The sequence below is a fragment of the Aulostomus chinensis genome, chromosome 7 (genome assembly GCF_037954235.1).
Source record: "Aulostomus chinensis isolate RoL2024-O1b breed Wild chromosome 7, RoL_Achi_v1.0, whole genome shotgun sequence".
Classification (NCBI taxonomy): Eukaryota; Metazoa; Chordata; class Actinopteri; order Syngnathiformes; family Aulostomidae; genus Aulostomus; species Aulostomus chinensis.
In genome coordinates, this window is record NC_141326.1 from 30,977,332 (window position 1) to 30,992,691 (window position 15,360).

The 15,360-nt window shown below is 49.0% G+C and overlaps 1 protein-coding gene across 3 annotated transcripts in view; it reads right to left on the minus strand.

Annotated features, from left to right (window-relative positions):
- Positions 1 to 266: 266 nt before the first annotated feature.
- LOC147259528 (uncharacterized) overlaps positions 267 to 15,360 on the minus strand; it is a 29,246-nt gene continuing 14,152 nt past the window's right edge. For 2 of the 3 annotated variants that reach the window (XM_086209966.1, XM_086209965.1), the window contains exons 6-11: positions 14,396 to 14,557; positions 11,061 to 11,105; positions 10,082 to 10,204; positions 3,573 to 3,645; positions 1,477 to 1,572; positions 267 to 712 (exon numbers count right to left, since the gene is read on the minus strand). In XM_086209966.1, the coding sequence (XP_086066092.1) occupies positions 564 to 712; positions 1,477 to 1,572; positions 3,573 to 3,645; positions 10,082 to 10,204; positions 11,061 to 11,105; positions 14,396 to 14,557 (648 nt within the window). In that variant the 3' untranslated portion in view covers positions 267 to 563. The remainder of the gene's footprint in view (positions 713 to 1,476; positions 1,573 to 3,572; positions 3,646 to 10,081; positions 10,205 to 11,060; positions 11,106 to 14,395; positions 14,558 to 15,360) is intronic. The other variant, XM_086209967.1, reaches the window with a different exon arrangement.

The following is a 15,360-nucleotide window of genomic DNA, read 5'->3' on the forward strand; positions in this document are numbered from 1 at the left end:
CACCATCAATCACCACCAATCACCACCAATCACCACCAATCACCATCAGTCACCACCAATCACCATCAATCATCTTCAATCATCATCAATCACCACTAATCACCACCAATCACCATAAATCACCACCAGTCACAGGTTCCCAGCCTGTGGTCTTTCAGCCACCATTGTCATGGTGTAAATTCTCGTGCTCAGGGCGACTGCTGGATCAATAATCACTAGTAATCAGAGGACAAAATGGACAAATTGATCAATCTTTAATAGTATGGCAGCAGGATGACGTCCGATCGGCTCTTAAGTGTTAGATGGAAACGTGCGGAGAACAACGGGGAGCCTTGTGCTGGGCTACTTTACAACCCTAACCTGTCCACAGCAGGTGAAACATAGCAGACGAGACTCCTCCCCCAGCTGCAGCCACTGATGAGTTGATATGCGGCTGCTAACCGCCGCTGCCATCTCTTGACTGACTTATTGAAGTGGGAGGAGCCATTGTAGCTCCTCACCCTGCCAGCAGTCCTGTAGCTGCTCAAGGTTGTTGTCATGGTGACATCGGCTGCTTGCTCGGATCAGATGCGAATGTCCAGCATTTCATTTGACCTGGATGGCGGCAACATCCTGACCTCTGGCTGGAGTTGACCTTGGCTGCGAGAGCGGGACAGCAGCAGGGCTGGGAAAGCGTAACGCTGCGTCGCTCTGCCCCGAGAGGACCGCCCACCTGAACACAGAAGGAAGCAAAGTGAAGCAAGTTCAGGGGTGGAGCTTCTAGTTGGAGAAGTTTCTCTCCCTGAAATACGTAAAACAATAACCCAAAGCATGGGGGGGCGGCCAAGGCGCAGTTACAGCTGCAACAGGGTGCATGCAGGCTTCTGCGTAGGTCATGTGACACGAGTGCCCGAAGAAACGCTATCAAAGCTATTTAGTACGTCACAGCTCTCACAGCAGCTCTTCTTCTCCGCTTCCTTTGCAGCTCGCCTTCTACAGTACATAACACAGGAAGTGCTGGCAGTCAAGGTGACATCACAAGCTCTATGACTCACAGCACAGAGACCCCAATCACCTGGTCGTTCATCTGCACAGGTTGATTCCTGTGTTGTTTGCTTCATCCTATCTGAGCTACTTTGATGATGAGGACTGACGCCACGAGCAACATCGCTCTGGACCTCTTCTGCTTCAACTTAGAAGCACAAAGTTGTGGGTTTGCATTGAGGAAACTTAAGATGGTGAGGAAGGTACTGGTTCTGGTGACCCATCCAGGGTGAACCCCCCTCTACCAATGTCAACTGGGATAGGCTCCACCCCCGTGACGTTAAACAGATAAGCGGTAGAAAATGGATGGTTGGATGGAAGGTTCTGGTTTCCTCTACATAACCAAGCACCAAAAATGTTACGTACTATTCCACAAAAGCCTGTGAGTTTGGATCTCAAGTGAGTTCTCACACGGAACCATTAAAAGAACCAAAACTGCACAGGATGAGTCACCTGACTGTGAGCTGCTGTTGCTGAAGATGTCGGCGCAGCCCCCCCAGTAGTGCTCCGCCATCTTTCCATGATAATCTCTCACATTGGTTTTGGCATCTGATGATGGAAAGACACAAACACGTTAATCGATCGTTTCCTCGTCTGAGTACCTCACCTTCAACGTGATGGTCAGTGACATCATAAATGGCGTATCACCTCATGACAGAGTGGACCAGCAGAACGCAGGTCCTCTACACCATCTCCCAGAATACTTTTTGACATGATCCTCCCATGGCTTCTCCTACCACTGTTATGCTGACGACACTCAGCTTCTCCTCTCTTTCCCACCTGATGACAGAACGGTCTCAGATCGTATATCAGCGTGTCTGGCTGATATCTCCACATGGATGAAGGAACGCCACCTTCAACTGAATCCGTCTAAGACTGAACTTATGGTCTTTCCAGGTTGTCCATCTGTTCAACCTCAGGTCAGTGTCCAACTTGACTCGAGCCTACTTGCGCCCACAAACTCAGCCAGAAACCTGGGTGTCATGATTGATGACCAGCTGACCTTTAAGGTTCATGTGGCCTCAGTTTCTCGGTCTTGCCGTTATGCCCTCTACAACATCAGGAAGATCAGACCCTTCCTGACCCAACAGACCACACAGATTCTGGTTCAGGCTCTTGCATCTCACGCATTGACTACTGCAACTCTCTTCTGGCAGGCCTCCCTGCAGGCTCATTCAAGCCTCTGCAGATGATCCAGAATGCAGCAGCACGTCTGGTCTTCAACCAGCCCAAAAGGGCACATGTCACCCCGCTGCTGGTTTCTCTTCACTGGCTTCCAGTGGCAGCCAGGATCAAATTCAAGGCACTTCTCTTGGCTCACAAAACAATCCCAAGAACGGCTCCAGCCTACCTGGAATCCCTGATCCAGGTCTACTCTCCTTCTCGCCCACTACGCTCTGCATGCCAAAGACGCCTGGTGCTTCCAGCCCAGCGCTGCTCCAAATCTCTAGCCAGACTCTTCTCTTCTGTTGTTCCCAAATGGTGGAACCAACTACCGAACTCTGTGTGTTCTGCTGAGTCCCTTTCTACTTTTAAGAGACAATTGAAGACTCAATTGTTCAGAGAGCACCGAGGCACTGAACCTGACTCTGCTCCTCTTTGGGGTAGAATCAGTCAGAGGGTCCAAGACCCAGCACTTAGTGACTATGTAGCACTAACTGGGTTGGGTGATGTTGTATGTTTGTCCAAAAAAAAAAGAAAAAAGAGGGGGGGGGGCGACACTTCTTCTGCCACTAGATGGCAGTACCTGTGACCAAATCACAACTGAAGCACTTTTGCGCGACTATGGGCTTTTCCTTCAGTCTGAATTCTTGCTTGTGTTGTACGTCGCTTTGGACAAAAGCGTCTGCTAAATGAAACTGTAGAATTGTGGAATTGTAGACATGATCATGTGACACCATGATGGCGAGTATGACAGTATTTACTGCTGGCTGAATTAGCTGGTATGCTAATGTAATGTTGCTAATAACTCGACCAACCACAGCGCTCCTCCGTTAATGTTCTGTTCTTCAAACATACTTTACACTTTTAATCTGAAATCTGCAGAGTTGTGTAATTGAGCATGATTGACAGGTCCAGTGGCACCGCCTGATCCTCCCTCAGGCCTCAGGAGACATGGGTCCGACTCATCAAACTGGCACTCCAAGGGGATCATCAGGCATCTGTCAGCAGCGGTGGGCGGGGTCTCATGAGCGTGAAGGTGTATGTGTTCAGACTGGGCCTGTCACTCATTTGTCAGTCAGAGGTGATTTGCATCGCTGCTGCCTGTCAGGGCGCCGGCAAGGCACGACGCCGTTTGACTCTAAATGTTGAATATGAATCAGATGTTTCTACAGGAAGAGCGGGCGAATGAAGCCAGCGCTCCACGCACCTGGCCCCAGGGATTCATGATAACCACGAACTTCAACCAGCTGCCACGCAGCTGCCAGGACCCATTACCCCCTTTGGGTGGCGCTGTCACCTTCATGTGTACATTTGTTCGTCTCTGTTCCGCTTGCTTCTTTGTTGGTGTGCTGTGAAACATTATCGGCGGCGTGTGTGAGACTCACGGTAGGTGTTGATGAGCGCCTGCACCACATGCTTGTGGCTGTGGATGGCAGCGAGGTGGAGGGCGGTATAACCCTGCAAACACAAACAACAAGGTTAGTTACGAGGACGCAAAACCCCTGTTGACTCATGAGGTCAAAAATGAGCTCAATCATCCAATCAGGACCATCGGGAGGAGCTGAGAAGGTGTGGCCTGACGTCAAACGTTTATCCGGCTCATTTCTGTAGCTGGAGCTGACACTAACCTGATAAACGTGCGCTGCATCAAACATGTCCTCTTTACTCTTTCATGAGTAACAGACGCTGGCCTCCTCCTCTACGCCCGCCGGCCTCCGCCAGCTCTGTGGTCAGCTTTTCTGTCATGTAAAATGTTTATGGCGGCCATCATTTTGTACACATTAACACTGGCAAGTCCCAGCAGATGAGCTGCCAGTCATTCTGAATGTCTGTCACCATCAAGGACGATCAAGCACGCCGGCGGCATCAAGCTACCTTAGATACTGTTAAGTGACAGTAAAGAGAGGCTTTGATGTTGCTGGTGATTACAGAAACGCTTCTGGAGTTTACAGAGTGCATAAACCTCGTCACCATGGTGACTTGAGGCTGTTTGATCACTTCAGACAGGCCGCTGTCATCTCAAAAACTCGGCACTCGACAGCGTCAGAAACACTGTAACAGCAGAAAGTGATTGGAGGTGTGTGTGAGACGATCAGCTGTTTGACTCACAGCAGACGACCACACGCCAGGGGCGGGGCTTCCGTCTCCAGCAACACAAAGAGAGAAGATGACATTCGGCAGAGAGAAGTGTTTGTGTTTGAGACGCGCCAAACCAGCGGGTCCAGAGCTGATGTCGCAGATGTCATCTCGCCACGGCCGCATTTAAGCACACATTGTAAAACCTTCTGTAACACGACTGACAACGTTTGACCACATGTTCAACATTTCAACCAGATCACTCCACCCGGGGCTGGCTGCCAAGTGGAGGCGGAGCTAAACCAAAATTAGAGGGTCATGTTGATCTTGAGCACACACAAACATGGCAGAAGTAGTGTGAAAGACGACTTACCCCCTTCAGGAGGCGCCAGGGAAAGGAGACAGAGACAGACACGATGATGAAAGACTGACAGGAAACTCAACATTCACAACAGGAAGTCTGTCTTGACACTTACGTGCTGTTGGCGGACGGAAAGTCGACCAATGAGAAGACAGAGATTTAGTTGTTAAGGTAAATTCATCAATGATCAATATGATCATTCAGAGCAGCTGATCTTGTGATGTCATGGAATGTGTCATTGAAACTATATCCAGTAACTGCACACACACACACGCACACACACACACACACACACACACACACACACACACACACACACACACACACACACACAGACACCTCACCGATCTAACGTTGACATCGGCTCCAAAGTGAAGCATCATGTCCACCACCTCCTGATGGCCGTGCTTGGCAGCCCAGTGAAGGGCCGTCTGAAAACACACACACACGCACAAACAATCACACACACACAGACACACACACACACAAACACAAACACACAGACACACACACACACACAAACACAAACACACAGACACACACACACACAAACACACACACACAGACACACACAAACACACAGACACACGCACAAACAATCACACACACAAACACTCACACACACACACAAACACAGACACACACAACATACACAAACACACACACACAGACACACACAAAGACACACACGCACAAACAATCACACACACACAGACACACAGACACACACAAACACAAACACACAGACACACACACACACAAACACAAACACACAGACACACACACACACAAACACAAACACACAGACACACACAAACACACAGACACACGCACAAACAATCGCACACACAGACACACACACAAACACACACACACAGACACACAAACACACAGACACACGCACAAACAATCACACACACAAACACTCACACACACACACAAACACAGACACACACAACATACACAAACACACACACACAGACACACACAAAGACACACACGCACAAACAATCACACACACACACAGACACACACACACACACACACACACACACACACAAAGTGGGAGGCAGTGGGGTTGTTTGGTTGTGACACCGAGCAGGCAGGTTGGCTCGCTAAAGCCTCGTTCTTGACACTGTGACACACAAACACAACACTCATCCGTTCTACTCACAAACTTGATGAGTCGGGGTTGAAGAGGAAGCGCCGCCATGATGAAACATGAAGAAGAACCAACCATGAATGAATATCAATGAGCGAATAACAAACAACTGACAAGTACGTTATAAAGCTCCTCCCCTTCTTCCTGTCCTGGACATCTGCAGTGTTGACGCTTCAATCTAGACGTTCGAAGACCAACCGAGGCAGCGCAGTGATCAATACTTGTCAATTGATCGTGTTGGCATGTTTTTTGGGGATAGGCTCCACCCCCCGCCACACTTGACAGGATAAGAGGTAGAAAATGAATGGATGGATGGATGGATGATGGATGATGGATGGATGATGGAGGGATGGAGGGATGATGGATGATGGAGGGATGGATCACATGATCTATTTATTCTCTCGCCATGTTTCCAGCCAAACATTAATCTGCAGAAACATTTTTTCAACGCAGTGAATTGAATCCTTCTTCTCGCCGCCCGCGTCGCCTCTGTGGGCGTCAACCTTGTTTCCTCTTTTCTGCAGGTTTAATTGCCACCAGCCTCAGAGGTCACCCATGACCTGCTCATGGGTGACCTCTGAGGCTGGTGGCGAGCTGCTGCCGCTCTCATTACAGGGTGCTGAGTGAGCGCTGCTCTGCCTGTCGGCTGGTTCCGCTGCTCAGTGAGACTTTTTGGACCCGAGTCACACACTCATGACCCGCTGTGAGAAACACGTGTCCTCGATGCCACCGCCACACCAGAAAAGTCTGGTTTGGATCACTTGATCGTTTATTATTTCAAATTTATCACCATTTGGACTTGGAGGACTACGGGAAACCGCCCACCCGTTCCGCCCATCGACAGACCTCAATCATAGATCTGCTTCATGCTAGTCACAGGTTAAAGTTTATTATAATTTCATTGGAAAAAGAAAATCAGGGCGATGTGAAAATGTCCGAACGCGTCAGTGTGGCAGTAGGAGCTTTCGTCCGGCTGGGGGATGATGGAGGACAAACACCAGACTGTGAAATCAGCTTCCAAAGACAAAAGAAAGCGTGATGGTGCTGCAAAGATCTTCAGGCTGATTCTCTGATATGATCAGTGAGGAGCGGCGGCAAAGAGCGGCGGCGAGGAGCGGCGGCGAGGAGCGGCGGCGGCCCCTCAGGCTGGCATTCATGCCTCGTGTTTGCTCAACTATTAATTACCATGTAATTACAATATCATTACACATCGCCATTGTCTGGACCACTCACGCTTCCTCTAATGAGCATGGACTCGACACGCTAATATCAACACAGGAAAGATGATAAAAATAACCAGCGGCGTTCGAATATGTGGGACGAGCGTCAGGTGTTCAGACCCGTCAGCCTGTTTGAGGGGAGGCTGCAGCACCGCTGCCAGCGCTCGGCTGCACGCAAACACACCAAAAGAATGAATTCATTAATGAACACACATCTCAAAGAGAAGTCCGACAGCAGCGGCTGTGTGTGATGTCAGCGGCGAGCTAATAGAGGCAGACGTGAGCGTCTTGCTGAGTTCAGTCACTCGACGGCGTTTTTAAGATTCGTAAATTCCACAGATGACAGCAACAGAACGTTAGAACGGAGAACAGCAGTGTAGAGGCACACAACACCTTTTATCACAACAAACAAGAGGATGCACACAGTGTAAACACACGTGTGTGTGTGTGTGTGTGTGCGTGTGCGTGTGCGTGTGTGTGTGTGTGTGTGTGTGTTTGTGAGGCCAGGGTCTAAACCACAAGACAGGACCCTGGGAGCAGACCAGGCCAAGATGCCCCTGAGACGGTTCAGCTCATAGCAATGGGGGGATTGCCGGCAGGAAGATCCTCCATGGAGCACCAGAACCATCAGCTGCATAGTGGACCAGAACATCTGGTATGAGTCTGGACCCCAATAAGGTGGTGGAGAACAATTCAGATTGGACCAGGAGCTGGACCTGGTGCTGATGGACCACCAACAGCAGAATGTGATGGAGATAGATGTCGTTATCCAGAAGACGGAGCACCAGGAGCTGGAGAGATACCAGTACCTGGAGAGATACCAGTACCTGGAGAGATACCAGTACCTGGGGAGATATCAGTACCTGGGGAGATATCAGTACCTGGATATATACCAGTACCTGGAGAGATACCAGTACCTGGAGAGATACCAGTACCTGGGGAGATATCAGTACCTGGATATATACCAGCACCTGGAGAGATACCAGTACCTAGGGAGATATCAGGAGCTGGATAGATACCAGTACCTGGGGAGATACCAGTACCTGGAGAGAAACCAGTACCTGGGGGAGACATCAGGAGCTGGATAGATACCAGTACCTGGGGAGATACCAGAAGTTGGATAGATACCAGTACCTGGGGAGATACCCGGAGTTGGATAGATACCAGTACCTGGGGAGATACCAGTACCTGGAGAGAAACCAGTACCTGGGGGAGATATCAGGAGCTGGATAGATACCAGTACCTGGAGAGATACCAGTACCTGGGGAGATACCAGAAGTTGGATAGATACCAGTACCTGGAGAGATACCAGTACCTGGGGAGATATCAGGAGCTGGATAGATACCAGTACCTGGGGAGATACCAGAAGTTGGATAGATACCAGTACCTGGGGAGATACCAGGAGTTGGATAGATACCAGTACCTGGGGAGATAACAAGAGTTGGATAGATACCAGTACCTGGGGAGATAACAAGAGTTGGATAGATACCAGTACCTGGGGAGATACCAGAAGTTGGATAGATACCAGTACCTGGGGAGATACCAGGAGTTGGATAGGTACCAGTACATGGGGAGATACCAGTACCTGGGGAGATATCAGTACCTGGAGAGAGACCAGGAGCTGGACAGGTACCAAGACCTGGAGGAGATATGGGGAGTGACTCCAGCAGGTTCCAGGTCCAACACCTGAGGTCTCATTCCAGAAGAGCTCAGTCCAGGACCTGCTCAGAGTCCCAGACCTCTGGTGGAGGAGCCTGACGCCCCAATATACAGAGCACCAACGAGAACCAGGTTCACAAATAAAATCACAGGCAAGAACAAACAGTGACTCACCCCCTTTAAGGTTCATCCAGGAGGTGGTGGGGGGCGGGTGGAGGGAGACAAGCAGAGAGGTGGTCAGGTGATGGTGCAGCGGGTCACTGCGATGACAGATGACATAAATGTTTCCAGCAACGCCAACAGCGTGGAACCCTGATGGAAATGAGCTGCCACGTCGTTCTCACCATGTTCTGGGACTGTGATTTGTTCACGTGGTTTGTGGAATGTTCCAGATTTCAGATTAAAAGTCCAGCTGTTGTCCAAATTAAACAGTTTGACTTTTGAACTTTAATGTTTGTTGCCACTGCTACTAACATTGGCATTGCTAATCTGCTGACCTCTGACCTGCTCACTCACCGTGATGAAGTCCTGACGGGAGCGAAGTGGGAGAGACGAATGAGAACCATCCGTTTAAACCAGGATTACCAGGATTGAATCACATCATCACATCGCTACTTGTAGACCGAGTAGAGCTACCAGTGTTGAGCCACAATGAGCAGAAAAACTAGTGAGAACTCATAGTTACACAAGGGTCATACAACTACACACAACATTACAACATTATGGGCGGCGTGGCTCAGGGGTAGAGTGGCCGTCTAGCAACCGAAGGGTCACTGGTTCGATCCTGGACCCCGGTGACCATGTCAAAGTGTCCTTGAGCAAGATACTGAACCCATAATTGCTCCTGATGAGTAGGTTGGCGCCTTGCATGGCAGCTCCACCATCAGTGTGTGAGTGTGTGTGTGAACGGGTGAATGAGACGACACTGTAAAGAGCTTGGAGTGTCAGTAAGGTCGAGTATTAATGTAATATGATGTCGTCCTCAGTTGCTACATTACTCTCGTCACAGTGGTTCGATACTACTTCACCTATTAAAAAGCCTTAAAATCATGGCCAGAACACTGCCACTGCTGGTTAACCCCGTTTCCTGGGGACGTGCTAACGCTGCTAACCAATAGCTCTTAGCCCAGAACACAGGAAGCTTGTGGTGTTCTGGAATTGTCATGTTGCTCAATGACAGCAATGCAAATAATCACCACATCGTCGATGCATGTTCATGAAAGTCTGGGATCCTCAAGCTGCCCTCAGCGATGTGGTACTTCTGCTGCCTCATAGTAGTGAGACAGTCCCTCAGATCACTGGCTTGACCTGAGGTCCCGCAGTTCAGTTCGAGTTCAGTCACCAGGTAGGAACAACACTGAAATGTAGAATGGGCCCGTGTCGGCACCAACTGGTGGCGGGCGCTGGAGGATTTACCTTCTTCAACACCAGGCCGGGCTCCTGAGCCAGCAGATGGCGCAGGGTAGCCATGTTCCCCAGAGCAGAGCTCCTCCACCAGTCCTTCTCCAGAGGATCCAGTGGCACCCTGTGGAACAGGGACTGGGGGCACACAGACCAGCTACAGTTGAGGCTCAGAACCGTTTTCCTGCTAAACTCCACTGCAGTTGCATCATGTGCTGCTATTTATGAATAGGAGGTGGTGTCCTGGATGTCCTCTGCATCCTGGGGGTCCTGATGCCATTAGTGGTGTTTACCTGGCCGCGGGGAGCTGTGAAGCACCAGCCAGGCCTTTAATCAGAGACCTGCGGCGCTGCCCCGCCCTGTCACCGGGCAGCAGCGTGTTAATTACACAGGCTGGAGCTGCCCAGCAGGGGCCGTCCTTCAGCCCTGGCACACGCTGTGACCATGTAGGGAGGCAGAGGAGGCGGAGACGGCGGGAATGGAGGAATCTGTTGATGACCCTTCATGATTTAAATAGCCTCCATTTAAATTAACTCACTGATCCATTTGATATTTCCTTTTTATGATCAGAAAGGATGTTTTATTACTTTTCATCGTTTAGAGTTAATTTAAAGAAAGTTGTTGTCTGTTGTCTCGAGTGTCACAAATCAACTTCTGTTCGGGTTTGGAGCCAAATAAATCATCCAGCAATGAAAATATCTGGTTCCTCGTTTTCTTCCTCTCTAGCACATCTTGGTTTTTTACATTTTTGCCAAAATTCAGTGCCGCAAATGTTTCTTCTGTTGATGTTAATCTCGCTGGACGCATTTGGAACATTTGGAAAACTTCAATCAGAATCAGTTTTAATCTTCAAATGTTTCCATGGAGAATCTTTAACAGTTTGAAAGAAAAGCTGCATTTCATCTCCAGTTAAACCAACACACACACACACACACACACACACACACACACACACACACACACACACACACACACACACAAAGAGTTAACTCACCATGACAGACGAAGCAGCCACACTCCTCGTATCATCTTCCTCACTCTGTAAAACAAGATGAAGACACTGATGACACCGACCAGATCTCGAAGGGGGGAACAGAAGAGTGTTTCTGCTCATCTCAGTTTAACAGCCCAGCATCAAATTGCTGCACTGTCAGGTTTAAGTGCAAAAATATCTTTATTAACAGTTGTCAGTAGTTGGAAGGTCGCCGACGGCACAATGACTGACTTGACACAGGACGAGTATGACGAGCTTCCTGAAGTTGATGCCACCATTGCATGAGTGGTCACATCTGAACCACACGGGGAGCCTGTGGCTTCCTTTTCATAACTGTGGGTGAAGCTCCTCCCACCAGGCTCAGGCCACAGGACACTGCTATTTGTCCCATGATGCGTGAAGGAAACATGCGGTCAGTGGTGGATACTGTTCAGAGCATTAATGTACCCCCCCTCATGTGAGGTCACTGAATGCATCACTGCCTCACTTGATCATATTTGTCATCCATGAGTTTTGAACCATGATTTGAAGCAGGAAAAAAAATCCTGTACCTGAACTTTATTGTACTTGTTGGTGGACTTGTTGGTGGACTTGTTGGTGTACTTGTTGTTGGTGGACTTGTTGGTGGACTTGTTGGTGGACTTGTTGTTGGTGTACTTGTTGGTGGACTTGTTGGTGGTGTACTTGTTGGTGGACTTTTTGGTGGACTTGTTGGTGTACTTGTTGTTGGTGTACTTGTTGGTGGATTGTTGGTGGACTTGTTGTTGGTGTACTTGTTGGTGGACTTGTTGGTGGACTTGTTGGTGGACTTGTTAGTGTATTTGTTGTTGGTGGACTTGTTGGTGGACTTGTTGGTGGCCTTGTTGTTGGTGTACTTGTTGGTGGACTTGTTGGTGGTGTACTTGTTGGTGGACTTTTTGGTGGACTTGTTGGTGTACTTGTTGTTGGTGTACTTGTTGGTGGATTGTTGCTGTACTTTTTGGTGGACTTGTTGGTGTACTTGTTGGTGGACTTGTTGGTGGACTTGTTGGTGGACTTGTTGTTGGTGTACTTTTTGGTGGACTTATTGGTGTACTTGTTGGTGGACTTGTTGGTGGACTTGTTGGTGTACTTGTTGTTGTACTTTTTGGTGGACTTGTTGGTGGACTTGTTGGTGTACTTGTTGTTGGTGTACTTTTTGGTGTACTTGTTGGTGTACTTGTTGGTGTACTTGTTGTTAGTGTACTTGTTGGTGGACTTGTTGGTGGACTTGTTGTTGGTGTACTTGTTGGTGGACTTGTTGGTGGACTTTTTGGTGGACTTGTTGGTGGACTTGTTGGTGTACTTGTTGTTGGTGTACTTTTTGGTGGACTTGTTGGTGTACTTGTTGGTGTACTTGTTGTTAGTGTACTTGTTGGTGGACTTGTTCGTGTACTTGTTGGTGGACTTGTTGGTGTACTTGTTGTTAGTGTACTTGTTGGTGTACTTGTTGGTGGACTTGTTGGTGGACTTGTTGTTGGTGGACTTGTTGGTGTACTTGTTGTTGTACTTTTTGGTGGACTTGTTGGTGTACTTGTTGTTGTACTTTTTGGTGGACTTGTTGGTGTACTTGTTGTTAGTGTACTTGTTGGTGTACTTGTTGGTGGACTTGTTGGTGGACTTGTTGGTGGACTTGTTGTTGGTGTACTTTTTGGTGGACTTGTTGGTGTACTTGTTGGTGGACTTGTTGGTGGACTTGTTGGTGGACTTGTTGTTGGTGTACTTGTTGGTGGACTTGGTGGACTTTTTGGTGGACTTGTTGGTGTACTTGTTGTTGGTGTACTTTTTGGTGGACTTGTTGGTGTACTTGTTGGTGTACTTGTTGTTAGTGTACTTTTTGGTGGACTTGTTGGTGTACTTGTTGGTGTACTTGTTGTTAGTGTACTTGTTGGTGGACTTGTTGGTTGACTTGTTGGTTGGGTGTACTTTGAGTATCAAATCAAGAAGCAAGTATACCCGTGTTTCATGGTATTTAATGATGAACCATGAATTAAATAGATCATGTGACAGTCTCAGAACATAGTTTTCAGACAGCTCTTTCTTGAGGCCGTGTGTGTTAAAATAGCCGGCGTGGTTGTTGGAAACGGGTAACTTAGACAACGCACTTTTGTCTCCTGCGAGCTTCGTGCACAGACCCACAAGTGGCTGGGCCATTGGGAACGAGGGATTGTGTTCAGCTACCAGTGCACACACTCGTATTTTCAGTTCGTAAGCAGGGGTGGTCATCCATATATTAGTGGCGGTACCGGCAGCCGTCGCTCCCGGAGAGGTTGTTGCGTGGGAGAGTGCATGGACAGAAGCTTTGTGACCCGGGTCTGAAGCATGACGAACCACAACTTTCTTTCCACTGCTTCCACAAATTAGTTTTCTGGAACATGGCGTACAAAAACAAGCACCTGGCTTCTGTGGTTTTGACACTGGCTACCGTAAGGCTCGCCGTCTGCTCCACTCTCCTCTATCCAAGCCCAGCACAACTTATTCTTCTCCCCACCACCTTCACCAGGTTTAATAGACCTGGCCTCTATCCTCCATCGTTGTCAACTTTGCTAATTTGCAAACGTCAGCTCAGCTGCTAACGTCTGCATGTGAATCACACGCTCGGTCATGTCTGGTCATGACAACATCGGTCAACTCGGGTGTTGTGCAACTGTGAAAACCTGTTTAAGGCCCGCCCTCCGGCACGCTGCCGTAGAACTTCAAGCCCCGCTTAAACACTAAATATTATGAAGATGCATCACATGATATTTGTGTCAGCCTGGGGTTTCAGCTCCTTCGTGCCCACCAGGTCAGATGTCACAAAAAGACCAGAAAGCTGCCAACAGCTTCGGTTTGCTGGTGTCTGGTCATGTGATGCGACACATTAGCATATTAATTGAAGTTTTTGTAACAATCTTGCATTCAATCATATTTTAATTAGAGGCGAGGTAATGGCCAGGCAGGTGTGAGCGCTCTGTGATGAGAACAACCCTTCAATTGACGGAGGGAATCTCTGGCTGCCCTCTCATTCAGCACTGCTGTTTGAGGAGTTTCAGGGCAGCATTGCTGTGAAAGGGGCTGACTGCAGCACTCATTGTCTGAGGTCACCAGAGGTCAAGAGAATTATGATTGTGGAAGAACGACCACATCAGCACGCTCTGGTGCAGTGTCAAAAGTGTCTTTGATAACCACAGAGTCGCGACTGAGGCCGGAATAAATACCTCTACATCCAATTGAATCAATTCAGTAACGAGATCCAGCCTTTCCCCCCAAACCAACCCTGAAGCCCTCACAACTTTGTCAGGAAGTTGCCATGCAACCCTGCAAGGATGCTCTCTCACCCTCTGGCTGATGTTGGGCGAGTCGCTCCTCAGTGACATCAGATCGGCACAAACCATGTCTCCCCCGTTACCGCTTGAGCTCCTGCTGGTGTCCACGGGCACTGGCAGAGGGATCGTCAGCTCTGCTGATGTCTCCGGTGGTGACACTGCAACCGGTCGGGACTGAAAGCACATGAGAGACGAGCACGATTCAGGTGTGATCAATTATTGACTCAGGCGGCACTGATCAATGACTCAGGTGTCATCAGTTATTGACCTCCAGTCTCTGGTCTGACACCTCTGGGGTCTTTACCACTCATCAGCTGTCTGCCTGCCTCCAGAACCGGGCCTCATCTTTGATGGGCCTGTTGAGGACTCTTCAGCCCGCCTGGCAGCAGCTGCAGATTCAAGTGCTTGGGGTCCCAAGAGAGCTAATTACCTCCGCCATGATTTTGATTTCAGCTTTACTTTAGCTGATGGCGGGGCGGCGTGACTCAGAGGGAGAGGGGCCGTCTAGCAACCGAAGGGTCGCTGGTTCGATCCCCACTTCTCCAAGTGTCCTTGAGCAAGATACTGAACCCCTAATTGGTCCTGATGGCCCTGGGACGGACTGGTGACCCGTCCAGGTGGGTGGGTGGTGGTTTACTGTGTTTTGGTTGTTTGGCATGTCAGCAGTTTAAAGCACAAACAGAGGAGAACGAAGGTCGAATCACTGGAGAAACATTTCATCACCGTCAGCTCCTCAGGAGCGCCATGAGGACGTCACATGGTTGCAAGTCCATCAGGACCCGTTTCAGAAAGCAGGTGTAGTGAAAACTCAGAGTCCACTTACCCTGGAACAAAGGCCAGTTTTCACTTTCAGAAAGGCAGTTAATGCAAACCTGAATAGGACAAGTAACTCGCCCATCTCAGACAGAGGGGATACCTCAGTTACCACGGTCCTTTTTAATGTCTTAAATATGATTCTTATTTGTTTTACACTGCTT